The 26605-nt window shown below is 28.9% G+C and overlaps 1 protein-coding gene across 6 annotated transcripts in view; it reads right to left on the reverse strand.

The window, feature by feature from the left end:
* The window catches only part of mahj (LisH and WD40 domain-containing protein mahjong), a 113746-nt gene that overhangs the window by 60507 nt on the left and 26634 nt on the right, over window positions 1–26605 (reverse strand). For 4 of the 6 annotated variants that reach the window (XM_075372420.1, XM_075372417.1, XM_075372418.1 and 1 more), the window contains exons 9-14: window positions 26303–26470; window positions 20930–21063; window positions 17664–17802; window positions 10910–11125; window positions 9150–9316; window positions 5709–5940 (exon numbers count right to left, since the gene is read on the reverse strand). In XM_075372420.1, the coding sequence (XP_075228535.1) occupies window positions 5709–5940; window positions 9150–9316; window positions 10910–11125; window positions 17664–17802; window positions 20930–21063; window positions 26303–26470 (1056 nt within the window). The remainder of the gene's footprint in view (window positions 1–5708; window positions 5941–9149; window positions 9317–10909; window positions 11126–17663; window positions 17803–20929; window positions 21064–26302; window positions 26471–26605) is intronic. The other 2 variants (XM_075372421.1, XM_075372419.1) reach the window with 1 other exon arrangement.

Raw genomic sequence — 26605 nt, forward strand, 5'->3', positions numbered from 1 at the left:
ATTGTTTAATTAAAAAATTATTATAAATAATAATGGCAAATGATATTTATATAAATATAAATAAATAATGACGAACAGTAATACCTTAAAACCTAAATCAGCAAAATACCTTGAAACATTCAAAGAAGTAACATTTTGAAACATTTTGAGAATGTTAGACAACAATCAGATGCTAACTGCTTAAAAGACATTTTCATAATTGCATTCTGTGGCACTTTTCTGCGACCATAAAGAACATAGGCCGCATAAATTTAATAAGACAAAATAACAAAATTATGATATAGTTGATATTATACAGTGTTGATTTTAAGTGTGCCCCATTATGATCTCTGAACCCATGAGATTTACAAATAAAATAAAAATTTAAATGGAGAACTTCAATTTTTCCTGCATGTTAAAAATATGAATTGACATTTTTCCAATATGGAGGTCAATTTTATTATGTTAAACTTTTTAAATGGAAACTTTTAATTTTTTGTTTATTTGATAGAGAAAACGTTATTTTAAGATTATCTTCTTTTTGTGTATTTTTTTCTTAACATAAATGTTTAGGTATAAGCTCTTAAAATTGAAAATCAATATTACGACCAACTTAATCTTTCCTATTACAATTCATGTTTCCAGTGTAAATTATACATTTTCTAATAGGAAGTGACCTTGCCTTTTATATTTTTGGTTATTTTTCCTAAATGCAACCATTCAGTAGTCACAGTCTCTTGAAGCCTACATGTGGAATGACAAAAAACATTAATTATTAAATCATGGTATACAGAGGATTTATCATCGATTTGATATTCCTCATACAATCGATGATGGTGTTGAAAAGAAGATGGATAAGACATAATCAATATGCACAATGTACTAACTTTGCCAAAAATGTGGAATTAATGTAAACTGTGAATAAATGACAAAATTATATTCATAGTTCTAAATGAGGAAAATGATCCTCCTAACCAGTGCTGGAAAATTCTAAGACAGTGAATATTTTATTGCATTCTTCTATCTCTGCATGAATACAGATAAAAAAATCGAAGTAATACTGTATAAGTAAAAATATTTAAAAAAATGAGATTAGCCTTGTAAATAGTTTATTTTCTAAAATTAAAATTTTGTAATTTTTCAGTTTTTTAAAGTATTAATTTATCTTCAAAAATTGAAATAAATCATTTGATTTTTTATGATTCACACACCTCATATGACTTGAACATTTAACTAGTGGTAAAAAACTGTTAATAATAAAAAATTTCACTTTTATAAGGTACCTAAAAAAAGAAAATTAAAAATAAACATTTCACTAAAACAATAACAAAATAATAAATTTACAACACTGAAGATCTGGATTCAAAATATATGAGTACTGTAGACAAAACTGTAAGTCCAACTGGAGATCATGTGTAGGTTTTGAACAGTTGCTTTTATACAAAAAATATCCAAATGACAGTCTTAAAATGATGTTTTCTATTAAAATAAGCAAAAGAATTATATGTTTCTATTTAAAAAAGACAAAGAAGTTGGCAGCCATACAGGAACAACTGAAGCAATTTTAAAAACTGCAATATCGTATTTTTAATGCTCAGAAAAAAATAACAGAAATTTTTAATAATAAAAATTCACTAGATTATGTGAAGAACTTCAGAAAGCATATTACAAAAATTAAAAAAACAAACATTCACTTAATCGATTATTACTGAATGATTCAAACAAATATTATTTTCAGGAAGAAAATATTCTTTGAATACAGCAATTGCATCGGTAATAAATCTAAAGAAACAATTTAGTCATAATAATCTGTTGAGTATTAAAATGTATAAATCAGTTTTGCCACGTAATAAGAAACACTGATTGCGTAGCTTATTGCTGAAAGTTTAACAGAGCAGAAAAAGTAAAAGACAGTAAAAAATAATTAAAAATTAAAATAAGGACAGAAAATAATAAATATTTCAGAAGACAATAACACATTTAAAGTTAGATATGTTAATTCCATAGTAAATCACATACAAATATAAAATTCCGTACCATGAATTTCAGGGTCACAGACCTTAATGAGCAAAATAATATACATCATTAATATTTTAAAGTTAGATTTGTTAATTCCATAGTAAATCACCTATGGGCATAGTAAGTCACAGATCTTATGAGCAAAAGAGTATATGTCATCAATGTTTTGCAGACTATCAGACTGACACCAGAGAAAATTTATTTAATTTTTAGCACTATACTGTACTGAAGTACATATTAATATAAACAATTTTTGAACGTGGTCAGGAGGAGGTTAAAGAAAAAAAAATATTAGAAGTCAAAGAATGTAAAATATCCAAATGTTAGTGGAAATAACAGTAAACTATCATCAGGGTAGGTAAAAGGAAACAGAACTGGATTGCAAATTCGCATGGCTAAGACAAAAGGATAATAACAAGAAAAATCCAAGTTTCATGTGTAATAATGGTAGAAGAAAATGTACTAATTGTAAGACAATATCAAGATTACAGGTCCTTTAGAAGGAGGATGAATGACTATGAATCTGTTAAGACAGACCACCAATAATCATCTTGGCTTCTTGATACTCAATAAATTTTAATTCTGTAAACCGATCATAATTAGTGGTTATTATTTTTAAATTAAAGAATAATTTGTATTTTTCTCTGTTTATTTTGATAATTTTTTTTTTGAGAAATATAAAACTGAAATTGTAAACAATAAAATATTAAACATTCTCCAAAGTAGATAAACAAAATCTGGGAATTCATATGATTTTCCATAATTTTCAGTTTCTAACAAGACAAATGCCAAAAACTAGTATCAGCATGTTTATAATTCAACAATGCCTCCTACAAATTACATAAAGTAAATCATGATGTTGAATTATTTGTCAATGTAAATCTTTATAAGAAAGAAAAATTCTCTTTGTGCAGAAAAATACAAGCCATTTGAGAAAATGGAAAAATGTAATTCAAAAAAAAAACCTGAAAAAATTAAGAGAATGTTCACTAGATAAATTGTGTTATGAAGTGGGAAGGTCTTGAATCCCTGACCTATCTTCTATTATGCTACAGAAGAAAATATTTTTAACCTTTTCAGATAATGTAGCCATTAAACTGGCTATGTGCGGCATCAGTTACAAAATCATTAAACGCTGTTACAAAATCATTTTATATGGGATCTAAGTCGGTAATTTTTTTTATATTCACAAAGGAATCAGTTTTATTACACAATTTGAACGACTTTTATACGATGTAAAATGTTTTATTTAGACTAGAAAGAATATGACCATTTTTTTCTCAGAAATGTGCTTGTGTGTGTGTGTGACTTGTGTATTATAACTGCTATGAGGATTACAGATTTATTTATTATTTACAAAAATAGCTTATCTTATTAGCAACATATCGATGTATTGAAAAACATAATAAATTATGATACATGGCACACAAAAAAAAATAAGGTATTTGTGGTCATAAATATGTCACTTTTACTTGAGGCCTATAAATATCTTTTCTGACAAATGATATCGGTAAACATGTAACACATATAGATTCGTAATAAATAAGAGTATACAGTAAAAATGGTTTTTTGTCAATCTGAATAGCCTTTTGAGTGATATTTTGCCCAATTTTCAACCGATTTGCTTGAAAGTATTATTTTTAAAATCAGCAAACTATGTTTCATAAACACAAAGCAAAAAAAAAAATTTTCGCTAATAAAAGATGCGGTAGAAATGCGCAAAAAAAATTCTGCAATTAAATTATCGTCATTTTTGTACTGTTTCAAATTTTTTGTTGTTTCAGGCATAAAAAATATCCAATCGTAACGGTTTATTTTGTCAAAATCTGTTAAATCTCTTTAATATACTGTAATTTTTTGAAATTTTTTTCATAAGAGGGTTGCATAAGACTATGAAGGGAGACAATCAGATACAAACATAATATTTTCACGGAGCGCTAATCAACCGCGGATCATTGTGATGGGAAAAGGTTAAAAAACTTTTAATGATAGATGACATATAAGGAAAATTCAAAATAACAACTGATTTTACTTTAATAAATTATTATTAAACTGTACATGTATTTATTTAAAGATTCAGTACAAACAATTATCATAAAGAATAAACTAAAAAAAAAATAATCTAAAACAAAAACTGACAAATAATACTTATAAGATATTAAGTAAGTATCAAATTACTATATTTTTATATTAAAAGTTAAGTTAGAAAGTAACAGAATGAAGTACAGTAAAAATCTGTTGCAATAGTTTCATAGGAATGAAGAAAAATAGTAGTATTTTAGCAGGAAAATGTTATGAGTGAAATGTAAAATCTTACCATTATTTTATTCTATAGTATTCTAACCTTCAAGCAATATACTTTTACTACTCAATAATGGTTGTGATATTCTGTTAACCAACCTTTCAACCGTGAACCTATCTATCGTGAATAATCACGAACAATTACATTATTCAACATTTAGATTGATAAAGGCAATTTATATCAATTGTTATTTAATTCGATATGATTTTAAAACTAATTCAAGTACTCTAACATTACAGAGTCATATAAATATTATAGAGTGTAATCTAACATTACAGAATCATTAGGCAATTAATTTTCATCAGTTTTATGTAATAAATTATTTTCATTAAATAGTGAGGTTGGATTATTACATGAGTTTAGGGTGGCTGAATAAATTCTGGCTGTCTTTAATTTAATTGATGCTGCCAACTAAACATGAAATCATCAGGTTCTATTAAAATTACACTACAATAAATCAGTCAATGTTAAATAATCATGTCAATAAATCAAGTGAAAAAAAAAAGTTAATTAACTTCTCTGAAAGAAATTTCTTAATAATGGTCAAGCACTTTATATTTTTTTTCTACAAATTACTATGTCCATCAAAAACAAATTAAAATAAGTACTGTGAACAGAATTGAAAAAAAGAATTCAATAAACTGCTGATCTAAATTAAACTTTATTTGCTATTCCACAAACTTCAGTAACATTTACACCAACGTATAATTTTTTTCCTTTTTGGGACTTTTTTATACAAAAAAATCCATTCTATTGGAGGTTGTTAAACAGATAAATTAATGGCCATATTGTAGTGGTGTGCAATATGGTCACTGAGAAGTGTTGAAAAATATCTTTACAAATTTTAACTATTGGCTTATAAATGACATTAAAAATGCTAAAAACATTACAGGTATGAAATTCTAAAAATTTTATTACAGGCTTTTGGTGGAACAGATAAAAAGTGTTACAAATAGCCAATCATTAGAACAAGTAATGTTAAAAATAGGTTTCACCAGAAAAATAATAAATATCCATTGACTGTTAAAGTAAGAAGCTTGGCATTCCAAGACATTCATACTCTTCTGTCTGATACTCCAGACAGGACACAAGTTTTGGTAAACAGGATACGCAGGTGTAATCATTAACACAGTAACAAAATTAAAATAGCTGCCTCCAGTAGCTAACAGATGATGCAATAACCTATGCAACATCTGACAATTATCTATCTACCATCTAGAAGAGAAGAGTTCAGATATAAGAAAACAGGAAGGCTATAGAGAAAGGAAAATAAACTCAAAGTCAATGTGATATCATCCTCCACCAGTAACTTCTTCTCTTTGAATTAACTATTAAGATAAAACTTTAAAATCATGCCAATTATTTTTAAATAATCTTACATTTTTATATGCTCAAAGAAAATAAATACCCTGTGAATTGGTGCGCAGACACATGTATTTAAAACTCCAAGTGCAGCTCTTTGTACATCTGGATCAGCGACAATCTCACCTTCAGCAGCACCAAGAATAACATTCATTCCAACAGTCATAGTTTCATCAGGCAGATCAACACGCTCACACAGGTGAAGCTGAACACGTGGCATCACGGCACAGATGCACAATACATCTAGTGCACTGCGTACCGTTTCAGCCCTGTGCACACTAATAATTGGTAAACAACAAATGGCAAAGTAACTTTTGATTATCTATGTAAAAATTAAAACTAAGATTATTCAATATAAATAATAAAAAAAAAACAAACAAAAACACCAAACTTAAGAGACTAATCAACATAAGTATTATAAAACTAATAATATCTTTAGTTGTTACATAAAATTGGTTATTACATTAACCACTTAATAATGTAATAATAACTCTTTAGTATATCTGTCGACAGACTTAGGTCTGACGGATGACCATGTAAGTTTTAAATTGTAAATAAATAAATAAATAAAATAAATCCATCGAAAATTATAAATTAAAAATAATTAAAATGTGTGATCTGGCTAACATGACATGAATTTCTTCTTAAAATTACCAAATAAATTAGTATTACATTAATATACCTAGGTATCATTTAGTTATTTACTTAGTATTATTTACTAGAGATATTCTCCTGCTCATAATTATACTCAAACTTTTATTAGCAAGAGTAGATCAAATATAAACAGGGGGGGTGCATCTGTTGCTCTGACATCGTGAGCATTACTGACGAATTGGTTGGGTGTGTGGAATGGCCAGCACTTCCCACTCCTAATGACCTCACCCAAGCATACTAGTAGCATGGGCTCAGTCCTTCCAACCACAGATGCTCAGGAACAAACATCCTGTTTATATTTGATTTACCCTCGTATATTTTACTAAATGAGTTGAACTTAAGTCATGGCTGTGCATTTTTCATTTTCAATCATTATATTTTAAACTTTTGAAAAGTTTGCTCAATGGACTCCATGTCAACCGAGAAGATACCACAAACAGAGTTATCTAAAAATTTCCCAAAAGAGCTTGAAAAATTATGAAGATGAAGGAGAATCATTTCAGAAGTGGATAATAATCACTGAAAACACATGAATCCATCATTTAGAACATGAAAGTAACTGACAAAGTTGTATCTGGAAACACCCTTTATCTCCTACAGTAAAAAAAAATGAAAAACACATCTGCAGAAAATCTGATTATGAAATTCTATGATATGAAAGGTACAGTTTTTATTAACTTTACACTTTAATATGAAAATGGAGTATGGTGAAAACTAATATGACCTACTGCAAACATTGAAGGCCAAACATCAAGCCTATAGAGCACAGCTAAATTTCAAAAAGTGAAATTTTGCTTCAGGTTAACACCTGACTTAATACGGCTACAAAACAATCCTTTCCCTTCAAGATCTTGATTTTGAGCTGCTGGACAACCCATTAAAAAGTTCTAACCTGGCTCTGTGTAATTTTCATATTTTTATCTCATTAAAAGAAGAGCTGTAAGGGAATCACTTTAGTTCTGGTGAGGTCATGATGGAAGCGGTGCAAATATTTCCTATGCATCAGGATAGAAAAGTTTCTCCCAGGAAGGAATTCAGAAGCTTGATAGAAGTTAGCCAAAATGTATAAAAGTAAGACAGAATTATGTTGAAAAATAATAATCATACTTCATTTCTGAAAGTATAAATAAAAATAATGGTTTTTTAAATTTCACTTTACTTTTTGATATGTTCAGTGGAAAGCCCACGACTTAAGCTGAAAAAGTTTGAGTTGCTGTGTTTATTCCCCAATCAACGTTGGCCAGTTACAATGAAGCTTTGGTTGGGAGAACATTACGCAGGTGTGTTTGTAGTAAAGAAATTGCAATAAAATTGGACAATGAGAATTTTGTTATCACAATCACTTTTGGAGTCATTATCCAAATTCACCAGCTCACATTATAAAGATATGGATTGAAAATGTTGAAACTACAGAATGTATACATTAAAAAGAAATTCAGACCAAATAAAAAATATCCTACCATCAGAAACTGTCAGAATTCAGAGCCTTGATCCTGCACAGAGTCATGTTGTAACATCAGCTTTTTCTTACAGCTCTTTGGGCAGAACATGGACTCTAGATTTAAACTTGTTTCAATAAAAGATTCAGATGATCTGAGAACCGAGACATGATTTTAGGAAGAGTTTATTTAAGCTCAATATTTTATACCAAAATACGACATAAAATGAAAATTCCTGAAAAATCTTTGGATGTTTGATAAAGCTCATTTCATCTTAGGTGGTTTTATTAAGCAAAGCAAAACCTTTTCTATTACGCTGTAGATGATTATTGATTTTTATAACACAGATCATTATGGAGTGAAAATTTAATAATAAGTACTATCAATAAAAGGAATTACAGGACAGTATTTCTGTTGTTAATGGTGATGACCACGAAGTTATAAATAATTTCAGTCCCATAAAGCAGCATGATATAATGTTTTTCAAAGATGAACTGAAAATTATCCAGTAAACACATGGTTCAGCAAGATAGTAGTGAAAATATGAAAATACTGAATAACAATATACAAAATCTTTTTAGATACCACTTTGTGACTTAGAATGGTGACATGATCTAGCTTGTGAAATCACTGGAGCTTCCGTATATGATTTACTTTTGAGAGGATTTTCTTTTTTGATGGGAAGCTGAGGTTTTAAAAGATCTTCAAGGGATTAATGAACTGAAGCCTAGGATTCATGAGAGAGTGAAGTGATCTCTATTATATTGCAGATAGTTACTGCAACTTGAACTCACAAATGCAAGAATATTGCTAAATCATGAATGGTCACCAACTATAGGATGTTGTTTATAAAAAAAAATCTTATGCAAAATGCTAGGGCTAATTACACAGTTTTAGCTTTTCAATAGTTATATAAGGGTGAAAATAAAATCAAATCTATATTTCATTACATGAATCACCTGTTCCAGTACAATATCTGTATTATTTATTTACTATTCCATTATGGTTTTCCACCTTAACCTAGTTGGTACAAAAATTAAGCTTCAAATACTAAATATATTTGTTAGAAAGAGACTATTATTAAATTTAAAACTGCACAAAATAAGCTACTGTTAATATGTCACAAAATTAAACCAGAATTTAATAATAACAATAATACAGGAAAACCGTTGTTTATGGTTATTTAAACATATGCACGCACGCACGCATGCGCACACACACATTCAACTATTTGATTAAAAAATTTTTCAGTATAAGAATTTTTAATTAAAGAATTACTGTACACTCTTACAGACCATGAAACTGACAATTTATTTTATTAATTGAACTGATGACAAATTATAAACATATGTACCCAAATACACATTAAAAAATTTTAAGATTAAACTACTTACCGGCCAGAAAAGTTCCATTCATAAGCAAATGCAATTACTTGAAGAAGTAAAGTGATTCCACCAAGTCTCATAAGTTCATCAACAGGAGGCCAAGAAGCTCTAAATGACATAAGCTGTAATAATGTAGTAATCTGCTCTTCTATTTCTTCTGGACTGCTTTTGTAAGCCTGAAAATTAACAGTAAAAAATAAAAAAGACTAAATTAATATAGAATAAGAATAAAAAATGTTACAGATTGATAATTAACAAATGTACTAATTGGAGATAGAGAATTAAAAAACTCGATACTATCTGATCATATTTGAACTTAATGTTTCTTTAAATAATAGCAGACACTGGCTAACCAAAGAAAAGATATTCTGAAAATGTCATGTAATGGGAAAACTACAATAATCTGGGTGTACTGATAGCCCTACATTATGAAGTCTTAAGCTGGTACTGACTTTTTCAGAAACAGACATAGGAAACTAAATCACAACACCTGACCAAGATTTTCAGAGAAATTTGTATGGTTTAATTCTCATATCAGGTACAATTTCATACTTGATATGAAATTTGTATTTATGGTCAGATTTGGCTCATATTCAGAGTATACAGTAATTACATGAAAAGAAATATTTTTTGCAAAAAATGGAACCGCTAGATAACGCTGGGGTCGAGATACTCAGAAAAATTGTATTTATAATTATTTTGGCTCATAATCAGAATATGTGTTACATGGAAAAAAATACCTCTGCAAAAAATGGACCCGCTAGAAGGCGCTGGGGTTGAGATGTTTGAATAAATTGCATTTGTGATCCGATTTGGCTCATATTCAGAATATTATGAGTTACATGAAAATAATTTTTTTTCAAAAACTATACCTACTAGGTGGTGTCGGAGTTGAGATATTTACAAAACAAACAAATATACAGACTTTCTTCTTCTATATACACAAAAGGAAATGTTCATATGCATGTTTGCTGTAGACTAAAAAACTACTGGATCTAGTTTATGCGCAGGAAAATGGAAAAAAGGGAAAGGGGAAAAGAGAAAATTGGAGAAGAAAAGAGTAACGGGAACACAGAAAAGGGAAATGAGGAGAAAGGAGAAACTGAAAAAGGAAATGGGGAAGGAGGAAATGTGGAAGGGGGAAGGGACCATGGAAATGGGGAGATGAATAGGGAACAGGGAAAATGGGGAAAAGGGAAATAGAGTAAAAGTGAAAGGTTACATTTTGTGAAGTCCCATAACGTTCAGTTTTTTAAAGTTTTATCAAACTTTCAATTGTGTTAATGTAATCTATATAGATATATATATATATACTCAAATCTAGCAATAGCAAAGCATTGCCGGGTCAGCTAGTTTACATATAAAATTTAAAAAGAGATTCTCTGAAATAACTTCAACCACTGCTACCAACTATTGTTTTAATTATATTTTTAACTGATTTAGGAAAAAAAGTAATTTGTATGTTATCTTATTTTAGCTCTATCAATGCTAAAAAAAAGATCATCAAATTACAATCTACAAGATAAAATTAGATTTTGAATTTATTCAGTTCTACTTAATTTATCATTATAATTAAGTTCTTTCATGGATAGCATGTCAATGTGCTGTATTTACTTCTGTAGTAAATATATTAATTACAAAAGTTTATTTCTTATTACTCTAATTTAATAACACACATGTGATAAAAGTGGAAAGAGAATTTGAAGACTGAAAATTTTAAAACCTACGTACCAGAAATTCTAGTAAACAGACATTATTATAAAACTTACTTTGTAACTAGGTAATGAAGTATCTAATTTTTGAGTCTCTGTACCAGATTCGCGTATATGAGCACGCCTTAACTGTTCAGCTTTTATATATAAATGTGCCTCCAAGTACCTTTTCAAAGCAACACAAACATGTCGCACAATTTGCCTTGCAGAACATTCTTCATCTTCATTTAAAGGAGTTTCGTCTTCTACAGCTAATATTGGCAAAGTACTCATCTGTAAACCATACATTTAGTTTAATATATTTTTATCAAATTCCTCATTGAAGTGGTGACATCAAAACAGTTATATTTCACCAAAATATTTAACATTTTTAAAAACTTATCCATTTTCATAATGTATTAATTAAATATATTCTCAATTCATATTAATGTATATTCTCATTACAACTAAGTTGTTTTTACAACCGAAAAATGTTTCATAAATTTAAAAGTATGTTTAACAATTAAAAATAAATTATCTCTAATTCTAGCTTATAAATCTATGAAAAATTATTTTCACTAATCCCTAGCAAGACTAATAATAGCATTAAAAATTATTTCCCAAATTATATTGAATGAGAACTATGTATTACAGTACAAATATCTTCAATTGTAAAAATTGCAATTATAAGAATATAACAACTTCACTCCACATAAGGAAAAGGCAGAACAGAAACAGTACACTGTGAATGTTCCTAAAACACTCTTATGATAAAAGGTAACTAATGTCTTTAACTAAAGAATATTAAGCTACACATTAAACACTATTCCCTTAGCCTTAGCAGGTTAGAGATTTGTTTTACAGAGACAAGTGAATACAAAAAAAGTAATGGCAAAGGAAGCCTATTCTGAATAAGCATTTTTTGAAAATGGCTTGATACATTTTTTTTATAGACTACACAATTTTGAAAAGAAAACATTATTAAAAAAAACTCACACCCTTCATTTGAGAAGGTCTTATAATCCACTGCACCTCAGCCTTTTGGGCTCACTGTGCTTCCCCTTTCCTGTAAAAATCATTACTATTTATTTATTATAAAACTGAAAAAAACACAAGGTAATACAAACAAAGCCACTTACAAATTAAAAAAAATACAACATAAAATTAATTGGGGTATTCAATTTTAATTCAACAAATGATCAGTACATCTCTAATTTTGATTTTGATGATATTTGGTATATGATAACTACCTTTTAGTGGTCAAAAATATTTTTTTGTATTTAAAAATAAAATTTTTCTTGAGTTATAGACTATTTTCTAACTCACCAACAGGTAAAAACAGACATTTTCATCACTTTTTTCATGAGCTTTTTTTTTTGTCTGGGGGTGAAAAATGCCTGAGCGTTATCATCGCCTGGAATTTTTATTAAGAAAAGTGTAAAATAGCTCCAAAATAATAAAACTTATAAGGCGTAAAATTAATATTAATCATATAATAAAGATTTATTAAAACAACAGTCAAAAAGGTGAAATAAAACTCAAAACTAATATCGGGAACAAAGTCTTTAAAATATAAAAGTTAAAATAATAGAAAAAAGAAACTATATAAAACTTACCTAATTCCGATAGGTTGTGCAAAAGGCTCTCTTCTCAGATAATAAAATTAAAGACATAGAACCAGAAAAATCAATATTGAAAGTAAAGGTTCAAAATTATCAAAAACTCTTCTAGCATAAAAATATATATGATAATTTAAAATTTTTTGCAGTAACCTGGTACTATGCAAAAACAGAAACATCCGGTCCAAAATTTATTATTATTGTACATTATTATTTTCCATGAGCTGTAGAATTCTTATTTTAAATTGTACAGAAGGGAAAAAAGGGCTTTTTGGAACGAGTAAAGATGCAAATTCATCTTAGTATACTCAAAATTCATTTTGTTACATAACCAAATCTTGTAATGTTTACTGAGGTTATGTTTACAAAAAGATTTTTCAAATTTTGGGCTCTAAATAAATAATGAAGGGCTTAGGGTAACAGGCCTGTTTTTACCTTTTAACTCTTAGGTACTAGTAGTACTTATAAAAACAAAATTGGACGGTTACCTTCATTAAGACTTCATTAAGGACGGTTGTCCTTCATTAAGAAAAATGACTACCAAATCAAAAGATTTTGAAAATGTCTTATTTTTGGGGGCCAAAAACCACATTTGGGACAGGTAACAAAAATCTGAAATGTTTTACAGCAGTAAGTATTTTTTATGTACTTTAAAACCATATAAAATTTATTTTGTTCTCAAAGGGGTTGATGAGTAATGAATCCAAAAAACCACTAAAAACAACATTCCTTCTAAGCGTAAACAATACATCCACAAATACTGATTTTATGTATTTTTTTCAAATTATAACTAAACATTATATATTCATTAGAATGAATAAATTGATAATTAATAGTCAATTAAAAAATGATAAATAGTCAATTATAGAATGATAAGTAATAATAACAAAACAATTAACAATTCAAATACATTAACCAGTTGTTCAACTCACTTTTACCTTATTTTATTCCTGCTATTGGAGATTATGAATAAATCTTGCACTTTTTGATAACAAACTTACACTTAGTGCTCCTGCCATTTTTTTATTGAATAGAACTGTTAAGTCCTCGTTCAACTTTGGTATAATGTTGTGTCCTCTTCCAGTAGTTGATGGAAGAAGTTCTAAAAGTGTGAGAATCTTTAAAATATTTTCCAGCTGAACTCATGTTTGATTATCCCTCAATGATTTCTTGAATGACGTACCAGGACCCTGCGGATGGAAAAGTGTATTCGATATTCCTCTTCAATTTCATTTGACTTCAATGATTTTGCCTAACCACCACTAGCCATCGCATACGCAACAGACATTTTTACAATTTGGATTTGGTAAACCTATAAAGCAATCAGAAACACTAATGTCCTTGGGTACAGATACTAATGTAAATGTTTCTGATTCAGAGGTCGCCTGGACTTTCAGAATACATTTCCAATTTGTTGGAATATAAACATGAAAGGGCCTTGTTTCTGAGACTGTTGTGATAACGACACAACGACTGTGTCGTTAACGTTGTGATAACGACTGTACCTGATAACGAGAACTGAGGTATTCTTCAGTCTTGAACATCTTTATTAGAGCAGACAATAAATGTTATATTTTTAATATTGTCTTTGCAATAATTGTACATTTCAGAAGATGCAACAATTTGATTGTTGACTGTCCTTTGGAGGCTTGCTGTAGTTACAGTCCTTTTTACAGTTCCACCAATACCCATCATATGGTCCTTTTCCATGGTATGAGGCAAAAAATGCCATTCAGCTGCAATTTCAAAATCTTCTTGATGGTAGCACAAATTTAAGGTATTTTTTTTTTTGTTTTTATACTGAAAAATAAAAAAATAAAATCAGAAAAATAGAAAAATTGTTTAACTTGTGGTAACAGTTTAACTTGCTTTTGGAAGTAGAAGAACGATGTAGTATTGTGCTTAAAGTACTCACTAATCACACAGTAGCTTTGACTTTGTAATCTTCCTTCTTTTTTAAAATATATGAGAAATGGATGTACTGTAGCATAAGTTTTTGATCAGTGATATGACAACTTCATCATGTATCAGAAAAGGAGATTTTTGAGAAAAGTCTCCCATTACAATACATTCACCCTCCAACAAGTTTTCCTTTTTAATGTTGAGGAAATTAGCTTGTTTCTTTGCAACGAAATGATGCCTTTTTAGATTATTTTAATTTTCACTAAGTTTAACTAAGTATTCTTGAAATGGAAGAATTTGAGTATTTAGTTCACAATGGATAACAGAAACCCACTGTTTGAAGATAATTTCGGAATCAAGATCATCCCAGCTCTCTTGCAGTAATCTGAGCAGTTCATTACTGCCTGGACAGTTTTCACTTTGTGACAGCATGCAAGTTTCATTTTCTATATCACCACGTACTATGGTTGAAAGGAGAATTTTACAATCAAATTTCATTTTTAGAGCAGATAACATGAATTTTACCATTTTGTAGAAGACACACAAAGTGAGTACCTGACCCACCAACCAGAACACAAAATTTAGCTCTTAAATCAGCAAATTTTGAAAAACCAATTTTTAAATTATGTTTTTCTTTGAAGGCTATGTACAATTCTTTTAAGTTACATACAATAAGCCTTTTTTGAATATTAATTTTCTTCCAGTTAGTTTGTCTTACAGAGACACAATCCCTCTTGCCTGGCATCATACTGACTAACACCAAACTCATTTTGAATTTTCTGAATGCTCTAGCTGCTTGGTAATAAACTTAAAATATGAAATTTTTTTTGGGTTGATGTAACTGTTTTCATTTTATCCTTTATTTTAATGATTAATTCTTCATATTCCCTACCTAAATCAGAATAATTTTGTGGTACTAAACTGGTTTCTTCTGTAGAAATATTTAAATCAAAGGAATCGTTTAATTTACTAGTAACTGACTCGGCTATTTTTGCAACTTTATTTTTTTTTAAATTGGTTCCTTTGCACTGCTTGATAATTTTTAAACCATAATGGAGGAAATGTCAAGTGCTGAACAAGCTTTATTCACCGACTTGACTATACCATATTGAGGCTGAAATATATCTTGACATTCCGGTTTGCTTTCTGTATCATCTTGTGGGTTTTGTATTTTGTTTAAACATTTTGTACACAGTGCTCTGCCTGGAATTAATTTTAAATTTGGATTGCTTGTTGAAAGTGTCAAAGATATTTCTCGAGATTTCTGAACTGGTTTACAGCTAAATAGGTCAGAGCAAATTTTCCCATTAAAATGAAAATATTTATCTAAATATTCGATTTTATGAAAAGTACAAATATTTTTTGTTTCATTTTGTTCTTAAAGATATCAATGTTATTTGCTGTTCAGTAAACCCTAAAATATTATGCAATACTGAAGATCTATTGAAGTCAATTACTGTTTCAGTATGAATGCCAACTGAACACTCCATAATCTGTTTATATAAAATTCAAGGGTTCTTAAATAACAATACAGTTAGTATAAATTATAAAACTACCAATTGCACTTCACTTTGTTTTATCCCAGTTCTCTACAGCTAAAATAAAAATCCCCTAATTAACAAAATAAAAATAAAAGTTATCGCATAAAAGAGAAGTTCACTGCTAATAAAATTACTTTATAAACAAGTGTACATTACCAACAATACAACATATCACATTGAAATCAAAACAATAACTGAGCCTACTACAATGTTTACATTCAGATTTACGTAAGCTTCATATCCATGCATGTCTATTCACTTCCGTATTTAAATATGAGTTTGTATGTACGAGTCATACTTTTAAGTAACAAACTATCTAGAATATAAGCTATCTCATTATAGACATATCAAAATATTTTGTAAAGTAGGCCTATATTATTATCCAAAAAAATACATGCTGTGAATTTTTGGATATATTGTTCTCAGTTAGAAGGAATGGTGTTTTTATGTTTTGGTGGCTTCATTACTCATCAACCTCTTTGAGTAACAAAATAAATTTTATACAGTTGTATATAAAAATCACTTACTGCTGTAAACATTTCAGATTTTTGCCACCTGTCCCACATATGGTTTTTGGGCCCCCAAAAATGAGACATTTTCAAAATCTTACACCATTTTTTTTTAATGAAGGACACTTGGTAACAGTCCAATTTTTTTTATAAGTGCCTGAGTTAAAAACAGGCCTGTTACCCTAAGCCCTTCACTATTTATTTTGGGCCCAAAATTTGAAAAAATAACAATTTGTAAATGTAACTTTAGTAAGCATTACAAGATTTATTTATGTAATAAAATGAATTTTGAGTGCATTAAGATGAAGTTCCATCTTTACACTTTCCAAAAAGCCCTTTTTGATCTCTGTATGATGTAAAATAAGAATTCTACAGCTCACGGAAAAAGTGACAAAAATGGTTGTTCTTACCTGTTGGTAAGTTAGAAAATAGGCTATTACTCAGAGAAATTTTTTTTTAAATATAAAAAAATATTTTTTGGCCACTATAAGGTGGGTAGTTATATAGATAATATCACCTAAATCAAAAATAGTGATGCAATAAAACGTTTGAAAATTTGTTGAATTAAAATGAAATATCTGATTTTATTAGCCCATATGTTATTTCAAAGAAAAATCTTATGAATATTATGGAAAGGTTATTTTTATGAAAGGGATTTTAGCCCTCAAAAATCAGCATGTATATCTACTGCACTGATAACTTAATACACCTATCGTCTGAATTCGATTACCTGTTTAGAGGCAGTATTGTCTGTAATAATGTAGAATGAAAAATATAAAACTGTTTCACTAACACAATTTCAAGTAATTCTGAAATAAAGCAATTTTTTAAGTTTAATGGGAATCAGTTTAGTCCAAATTTTAATTAAATGCTAGCTACATTAGCAAAGAAAGTAACTTTTTACCAAGAGAGGAATGAGATTACTGTTAATACAAATGTACAAAAAAGATTTTATACATACGCTTTTTGTTTCTAAGAAGCCGTCAATAAAATTAAAAATATTCAAGAAAGAAGCAGAAATTTTTTTTTGATCCCCTCGATCAAAAAAAAGTCATCCCCATGATGTAGACTACAATTCCTTATAACAATCAAGTTTCTAAATGATGAATGTTTAATTTTAGCTGGATCAGAGTAACAAAATAAATCTACAAATTTTAGAAACCATTCATTCAAAAATTCCAAGTTAATAAAGAAAACTAAAAAAAAAAATAAATTTCAATATATATAAATAAACATATATAACTCTAGTTTTATTAATTACCACATTATACAATTTTCTTAATCCATCTTGTACATCAAATTCTTCCAGTATTATCCTAAACTGAAATGATAAACCAAAAAACATTGTAGCATGACAACGACCTGAATCGTGAGAACATTCTAACAACCATAAAGAATACCTGAAAGGAAAAAAGGAAAACGAATTAATGAAAACAAACAATTGTATATTTTAAAATTAAAAATACAGAGAATTACATTTTCAACTAAAATTTTTTTATATATTTAAAATCAAAAAGGGCTTTCATTCTCAAATGCTTTTTCCAATGTACCTTATGGTCCATAAATCAAATAACCGAAAAAAACATAATCACTGACTATTATAGAACACATTAAACTTAATTTTAAAACAATTTTTTATTTTCATGGCAGAATTTTATAAAAACTGTGGAAAAGTCCAAACCTACTTTTAGATAAACTTTTTGCCCTTTTAATTATATTTTCCTTTCATAACATAGCTCCTGTAATTTTTTAAATTTCATTTTATACTGTTTATCTGTTTTCAGTTCTTCAATGGTATGGGAATTTTTATTAAAAATAAAATTTTTATTAAAAGTGTGAGAATATTTATTATAAGTCCCAGAGAAAAAAATCTGGTAAGATTTGGCAATTTGGGGGAGTGCAGTAATCCTTTTGAAATTAGATTATCAGAAAATTCATAGTTTCATATATTACATTACTAGATTTTTATATATAAAATAACAATCTTCACAACCCATATTAAACATGAATTTTATTAGGGTATAATATCTTCTAATATGCTGATAACAAACTATCTATCTATATATTAACTAATTAAGACAATGTTAACTTGATTAATTGAAAAATAAAATTATTTTTTTTGTAATAATTGTTTCAGTTTTCCTAACATTCTGAGCATCAAATCATAATTATGCTTCTGTAAGTATTCATTTTATATTCTTGGTTACAGCTGTCAACAATCTGTTGTTATTTCACACACATATGGTTGACTGTACATATGAGAGAAAATCTGTCAGCCTAAATTAATGAATAAGACAATTTTAACATCTATGTAAATTAAGTACTTTTAATATCAGTTGAAAAAAATATAAATTTAACTGTATAATTACAAAAATAGACCATTTATCTTTCTTTTTTTTTGCCTTCAGTCATTTGACTGGTTTGATGCATCTCCAAGATTCCCTATCTAGTGCCAGTTGTTTCATTTTGGTATACTCCCTACATCCTACATCCCTAAAAATTTTTTTAACATATTCCAAACGTTGCCTTCCTGCACAATATTTCCCATCTACCTGTCCCTCCAGTATCAAAGCGACTATTCCAGAATGCCTTAATATGTGGCCTGCAGGTCTGTCACTTCTTTTAACTATTTTTTTACAAATGATTCTTCCTTTATCGATTTGTCCAACACCTCTTCATTTGTCACTTTATCCACCCAACTGATTTTTAACAATCTCCTACAGCACCACATTTCAAAAGCTTCTAATCTTTTCTTCAGGTACTCTGATCATCCAAGTTTCACTTTCATATAAAGCTATGCTCCAAACATATACTTTCAAAAATGTTTTCCTGATGTTTAAATTAATTTTTCATCTAAGGAAATAATATTTCTGACTGAAAGCTCATTTCACCTGTGCTATTTGGCATTTTATATCGCTCCTGCTTCATCCATCTTTAGTAATTCTGCTTCCCAAATAACAAAATAATTCAACCTCATAATCTTTACTCTTCCTATTTTTATATTCAGTAGTCCATCCACATTAATTCCACTACATTTCATTATTTTTGTTTCGTTCTTGTTCATTTTCATGCAGTAGTTCTGGCGTAGGACTTCATCCACACCATTCATTGTTTCTTCAAAATGTTTTTTACTCTCCGCTAGAATTACTAAATCATCAGCAAATAACAGCACCTTTATCTTTTCACTTTGCACTGTTACTCCAGATCAGAACTAATCATTAACTGCTAGTTCTATGTAAAGATTAAAAAATAACGGGGATAGTGAACATCCTTATCAAACTCCCTTTTTTATTACGGCTTCTTTCTTATGTTCTTCTATTATTATTGTTGCAGTTTGATTGCTGTAAATGTTAGCAATTGTTCTTCTATCACTATATTTTAACCCTAAATTTTTTAAAATGCTGAACATTTTATTCCAATTTATTCTATACAATCAAAACAATACATGAAAACAGACTTAGGTTTCTTAATACCTTTCATTGAGGGTATTGCTCATCCTACAACTATGAATAATAAACTTACATAATCTAAGACAATGGCACTCTTTTCAACTGAGCAAATTACAACAGAAAACCTTTCTATTTAAGTTACAGTATATTTAAAAGAATTAAATGATAAATTTCCTAAATACAAAAAAACAAACTAATTCGATTGTGCTAAATGAAAATAAACAACACTTTTATATACTTTACATAAGATTACATTAAGAAATTCTATCTGATAATAAATAAATCACTTTCTAGGAATTATGATCATTAAAATATGATTATTAACAAATTTATGTACTTACGGTACATCTATTTTACTCTATAATATGAGTAATAAAACATTAAAAAAATTCATTTTAATAATAAAACCAATTGAATAACAATTTAGCAATAAATTAATAATTTTAATTATTGCCAGCCTCCTTGGTGCTAGTGGTAGCATCACAGCTTTTCATACGGAGGTACTTGGGTATGGGATTTTTCGTATGCTACATTTCCATATCCCACACACAAGCTTCAGGCTTAGATGGCAATATCATCCAGCAAGCAAAAAACAATGTTTGGTTTTTATATTTTGTATCAGCAACACAACTTTTGATTCACATGTGAGATTTGATAAGTTTTACTGTTTTGTGTTTTTTAAGATTTACTATATTTTCATGAATTTGAAAAAAATTGTTAATATTCACATAAGTGAGGCATAAGCAATTCAAATTATATAATAAGTAAAATATCTGATATTTTAAGTATATAAAATATCAATCGCAATTTCAGAAACCTAAACTTTTTAAACAAGGAGCATTATAAAATTTTCATATAAAAGCTTCACACCCTAAAAATCATTAAACTTTATGAAAGATTACAATTAAATCTTTTTATCAAGGATTTATAAATCATTACTTTTTATACTACAACAGACAAAATCATTTTTATTTGTTTTGATATGTAATCAACAAAACCACAGAAAAATACTTTGCTGATAATAAATCAATGTAAAAAGAATTCAACCAAGAAATCACCCAAGTGAAGACTTAATTACCTAACTAAATCAGATAAAATATGTTGAGGAAGTAGGCAAACACGTTCCATTGCATCTTCACAATATGCTAAGTAATACAAACAAATTGAAACTCCTGTGGCAGCTATGCTTGGACGAGGAACCTCTAATAATCTCTGAAAAAAAGAAAAAAAAATATATGTGTATATATAATTAATATAAGTAAATAAAACTGAAAATAGCAAATGAACAAGAGAAAATAAAATTGTGTATCCTGCAACTAATCCATTCTTGAGAAGAGCCATCTGGTTCCTATATTTCTGAAAAACTACCAGAAAAACATCCTGGAATATAAAACAGTTCGAGTCCCAGACAAGAGTATATCATTAGTATTCCTACAGATTCATATGTCTAGTATACCAAGTTTTGTGTAAACATCTATATTCCACATCTTAATGACCAATCGTCACCAAGAACCCTGACTTTATTTGTTGGTATATCAGCTAAAAAATAGTATTATCTTAAAAAAAGTATGTTGAGAAGTTTATTTACTAAATTAGCTGAATTTCAGTTTATGTTCATCTGCAAAATATTGGGTTTAATTTAAAAAATAAGCAAAGTTTTAGTTTTTCTCAAAAATCTTTATTTATTCATCAATGCTGATTTTTTTCACATTCAAAATACACACCTTCAGATTTAATACATTTGTGCCAGAGATTTTTGTGAAAAGGTGCTCAGGTCATTGAAGATTCAAATTTTCAGTATGGTGTTTAGCTCCTTCAGCAATTCTGTCTTTATCTCTTCAATGCTGGCAAAATGTCATCCCTTCATGGTTCTTTTCAGTTTGGGGAATAGGTAGAAGTCATAGGGGGCCATGTCCAGTGAGTGAATATGAAGGCTGAGGCACCCTGTTGTTATGTGCCTGCAAGCACCCTGCTTGTTCAAAAATTCATGAACAAGCAGTTAAGTGTGAGCAGTGCATTATCATCATGCAATTGTCATGAATTGTTTTGTTACAGATCCAGGCATTGTTTTCTACAGATTACTTCACACAAACAGCGTTGAATTACCAGGTAGGTCTTAATGACCTTACCTTGATGGCAAGAACCCATAATACACCAAGGCGTTGGTTGAAATTGAAAAACAAAATGATCAGAACCTTCACATTCAATTGAACATGATGAGCCCTTTTCAGTTTTTGCTCTTCAGGAAACTTCCACTGGGATGATTGGGCCTTAATTTTATAGTCATTCTCATACACCTGTTTCATCACCAGTTATGATCTGTTTGGGCAATTCTGGATCAACATTTACTTCATTCAGCAACTCCTGCGCAATGTTGCTTTTGATCGAAATTCAACAATTTTGGAACAGATTTTTCTGCCACATTTCATGCTCAAAACATCTGAAAAAAATTCTTGGCATGAGCCAAATGAAATGTCAATATCATCAGCAACCTCTCTGATAGTGATTCGGCCCATTGTCCATAATAATTTTCTTCAGTTTTTCAACATTGTCATCAGTTGTTGATGTGTTGCATTGTTCAGGGTGCTCATCATCTTCTACATTACAGCTCTCTTGGAAACATTTGTACCACTTGTAAATGCTTATTTATTCACAGAAGAATCGCCAAAAGCAACACTCAACGTTTCCAACATGATGCTATACTTTATTCCATACTTAAAGCAAAATTTAATGCAAATTCTTTGTTAAATTTTTCTAAAAGTTAAAAATCTGTGACCAAATGAAAACACATGTAGCCTTTTCAAAAGTCAACAATAAGTATCCAATATGGCTACCAATGTAAATATGTTAGGGACAAGTGTACTAACACATAAAAAAATGAGACAATTGGACTTATACAGCATGGAAAATTTTAAAATTCCACATATTTTTTTTATCAAACCTCATACATGATGGTTATGGTGGTGACTTAATGGTTATGGTGGTTAACTGTTCATCCATAACCCAATGTACGTGTATCAAATCTGATGATCACTTGTAAAGGGTCTATCTAAAGTTCCTTAGTACAGACCCATAATTCTCTCAAAATATAACTGTGATATCACGCAGCAGGTAGTAAAGATACCTGAGGTAAGATATAGGTGATTAATAGTTACCAAAATTGTATGGGTATACATATATTTTTAAAATGAAATAACTTATTCTAATTACAATTTTAGTAAAAATAATAAAAGTTAAATTACTTTTTAATAATTGCAGTTATTTTGCATTGTTAGTAATTATACAAACAAAAAAACAAACACAAAGCAAGTTATAGGCTGAATAAAGATCAGAAAAAAAAAAACAATTTATAGGCCTAATAAAGATACAAAGGTCAGTCCTTTTTAAGTCTTAGTAACTACACACAGGCAAATCACACCTGACATTCAGTGTTCAATACTGCAAAACCCAGAGGTACTTTTTATTAGCTTACAAATCAGAGCACAGAGTAGAATAGGCAAAATCAATGTATTTGAATCTGTGTATAAAACAACAGCACAGATGTCGAAACTAGAATCTTTAAATATGATCATATTAGATACATGTGGGCGTGAAAAAACACTCAGCGGGCATTTAAAATTATTAACAAGGAACAAGGACAGATTTTTTAATGTTATCATATGTAATATGTACGAGCAGCGGAAAGAATTAAATGTAAAAAAAAAATATGCACATGAGACTAAACAGGTTTAATTTAAATATTGTACATATATAAAATAATAACTAAACTCAATTCTTTGGTTAGACAAATATAAAAAAAACTAAATAAGTTAGAAAATTATCCAAATTAATAGAAAATTTTCTAATGCGATTCATTAGGTCAACAACCAAAAAAAACTAAAACAAAAGCAGAAAACCTCGACGTTTCATCCAAGATGTAGGACTTTATCAAGACAAACCACAAATGACAAAAAAACAACACCAGCAAACACTTATAAACCCCCCCACCACCTAATCTAAAAAAAAACCAAAACCCCCACTACTATAAAATTGTTAACATTTTCATAGATACTCCCACCACCATTCCAATGACAACATTAAGTTACAACCCAAACAAAAAATACAAATCCTAAATTAATAAACCAAAACTACACACAAAAAAAAAACTAAAACCAACAAATAACCAATAATACACAACCCATTTTTATCAATTAATTTAAAACACATTAGCATACATAATACTTAAATCAGACATGTTCGTTCTATTATTTATAGAACTTATATCCTTTTTAATGTGGATCACCTCCAGTATATTTCTTTTAACAAGATTAGGTTCCCTTTCTAAAATTTTACCTATCAAAATCAAATTTATGTTTTTTGGCTTTTTCTTGCTTATTCAATGCAGTAATTTCATTTTTCCTATATTTATGTGCCTAGATTCTTTTTTTTAAATATTGGGCTGTTTGCCCAATATAACATGCTGAACAACCAGTACAAGGTATATTATACACAACATTATACTGATTTTGCTTCTCTGAATCAATTTTGACTAGTTTCGGCATGATGTCTGTACAGACATATGTACCATGCATAACTCAAAAACGAGTAGCCATAGGAGTTTGAAATTTTGGATTTAGGACTGTTGTAACATCTAGTTGTGCACCTCCCCTTTTAATTCCAATCGACTGGACCAAAAGTGTCCAAAATCAAAAAAATCTGGATTTTGGACTTTTCCTTAACTGCAGTCATAAGCCCTCATTGAGAGCTTTTCAATGATATATCATACGTGGTACTAATTTTTATTGGTTCAAGAGTTATAGTTATTTTTTGGGGTCAGGGTGCAATTTTGCAAAAAGTATTTTTACAAATATTGTTAATTTTTAATTGTTAACATATGTGCCTAAAAAAATATGACCTTAATTAGACGAAATCTTGAGATACTGAAGGTGACATTGCTCTACAGCTCCACCCCCTTGACCTTTTAAGTTGAAAATTTAAAGGCATCATTACCCCGTATATAGAAGTAATCTGACCAAGTTTGGTCAAAATCGGTTCAGTAGTTTTGAACATATAAGGTGATTTATAGGCCAATACCAAATACAAACACATTAATATCTGGAAAATTTCCATCTGGTTTTTTGGGTTCCTTAGGTATCAAAATGTCAAGATCCTATGAAAACCACATATGCCCAAATCGGACAGATTACAATGCTTCCCCTTCTAGAGCTATAGTGCTATCTTGACGGGAAAGTAAAAGGTGGTTGAACTACGGCACAATAACAGTAACTCATAAAACAAAGGAGTGCAAGAGAAAAACAAATAAGGGTAAAGGTGAAGGAAAAATTTAGATGAAGAATCATGAGTTTTCCAAAGAAACGGATCAATTACTGATCTCATATCCACCATAAGGCAATTGGTAGAAAAGAACTGGAAATATAACAAAGACATAGTAAAGACTTTCATTAACATTAGAAAGACCTGAGACATACTTCATTAATAAGTACGAGATTTGCTGAGAATGATGAATGTGGATTAATGAAGGTGACTTGCTGCTATTATTAACATTAATGATTGTAATGAATAAAATTAAAAAAATAAAAGATAGAAGAGAAAATAAAGAAAGGTTGTTTACTGACAATATTTTAATTGTGGATGAAAATGAAGGAAATATCAAAATTGGAAATTTTTAAAAGAACAGTCACACAGAATGAGGATCAGTAGTGTTAGAAGTAAAACGAGTTTTTAACTAAGAGAAAATTAAGGTAGGAGGCAAGGGTATAAAAATATTTAATAAGTATTTAGAATGAAAGATAAATGACAGAAGTTTTTAGAAGGAGATAGCAGGGCAAGAATTATGGCAATTCTTACAGAATATAAGGATTGAGATGTCTAAACATCACAATAAGTGTAAGATGTTTTAACTGATTTTATATTAATCCTGACTAAAGAATAGAAACATGATCACTAGAGCGACAAAAAAGAATAGCAATATTCATATAATGGAATATTAAATTTCTGTGAAATTTGATTAAGACAGTATAGCATTTGGTTTAGATATAAGGAGAATGAATGATGAATTATAATACTGGTACGAGGTAGAAAGTGGAAAGAGATGTTGAGAAAAACTGTCAGTATTGTATATATAAATTAACAATAATAATTTAGTAGCCCATGTACTGCTTGATTTGTGGGCTAGATAAAAATTAAATTATAAGAAAACATTACATAATTAGAATCTTAGATAACTTAAAAAATTATTTTTTAAATTCATTCACTAAGAAAATTTAAGTCTCAAAAGAAATAAACTGATTATAGTTTCACACATATTTTAACTTATAATGCAAAATATTCAACTCTGGATGAGCACAAAAGAAATGTGTGATCACTCAATTGTATCTTCTATTAATACTAACATACATAAAATTAACTAATAAGAAAAAATTCTCAGAAGAAAAATAGCAGAATAAATTACCTGTAGACCTTGCATGTTAATAAATTCTATTGAAAATTTTTTATGACATAATAACGATGCTAGATACTTTAATGCTTCAAAAGCTAACCTTGAATTTTTTGATTCCCTAAGGTTAATAAATTGTAAAATTAATTCTAACGCATTCTTTTCAAATACATGACTTAAAAACTGCAAAAAAACAAAAAAATTACATATTACACATTACATAATTTTAATGCAATTTATAAAAAAGTATACTCGTATATAAAAATGAACTAAACATAATTTAACCAAATCAATTATTACAATTTAAAATTTCATGAG

Source organism: Lycorma delicatula, chromosome 8 (assembly GCF_047948215.1).
Source record: "Lycorma delicatula isolate Av1 chromosome 8, ASM4794821v1, whole genome shotgun sequence".
Lineage (NCBI taxonomy): Eukaryota > Metazoa > Arthropoda > Insecta > Hemiptera > Fulgoridae > Lycorma > Lycorma delicatula.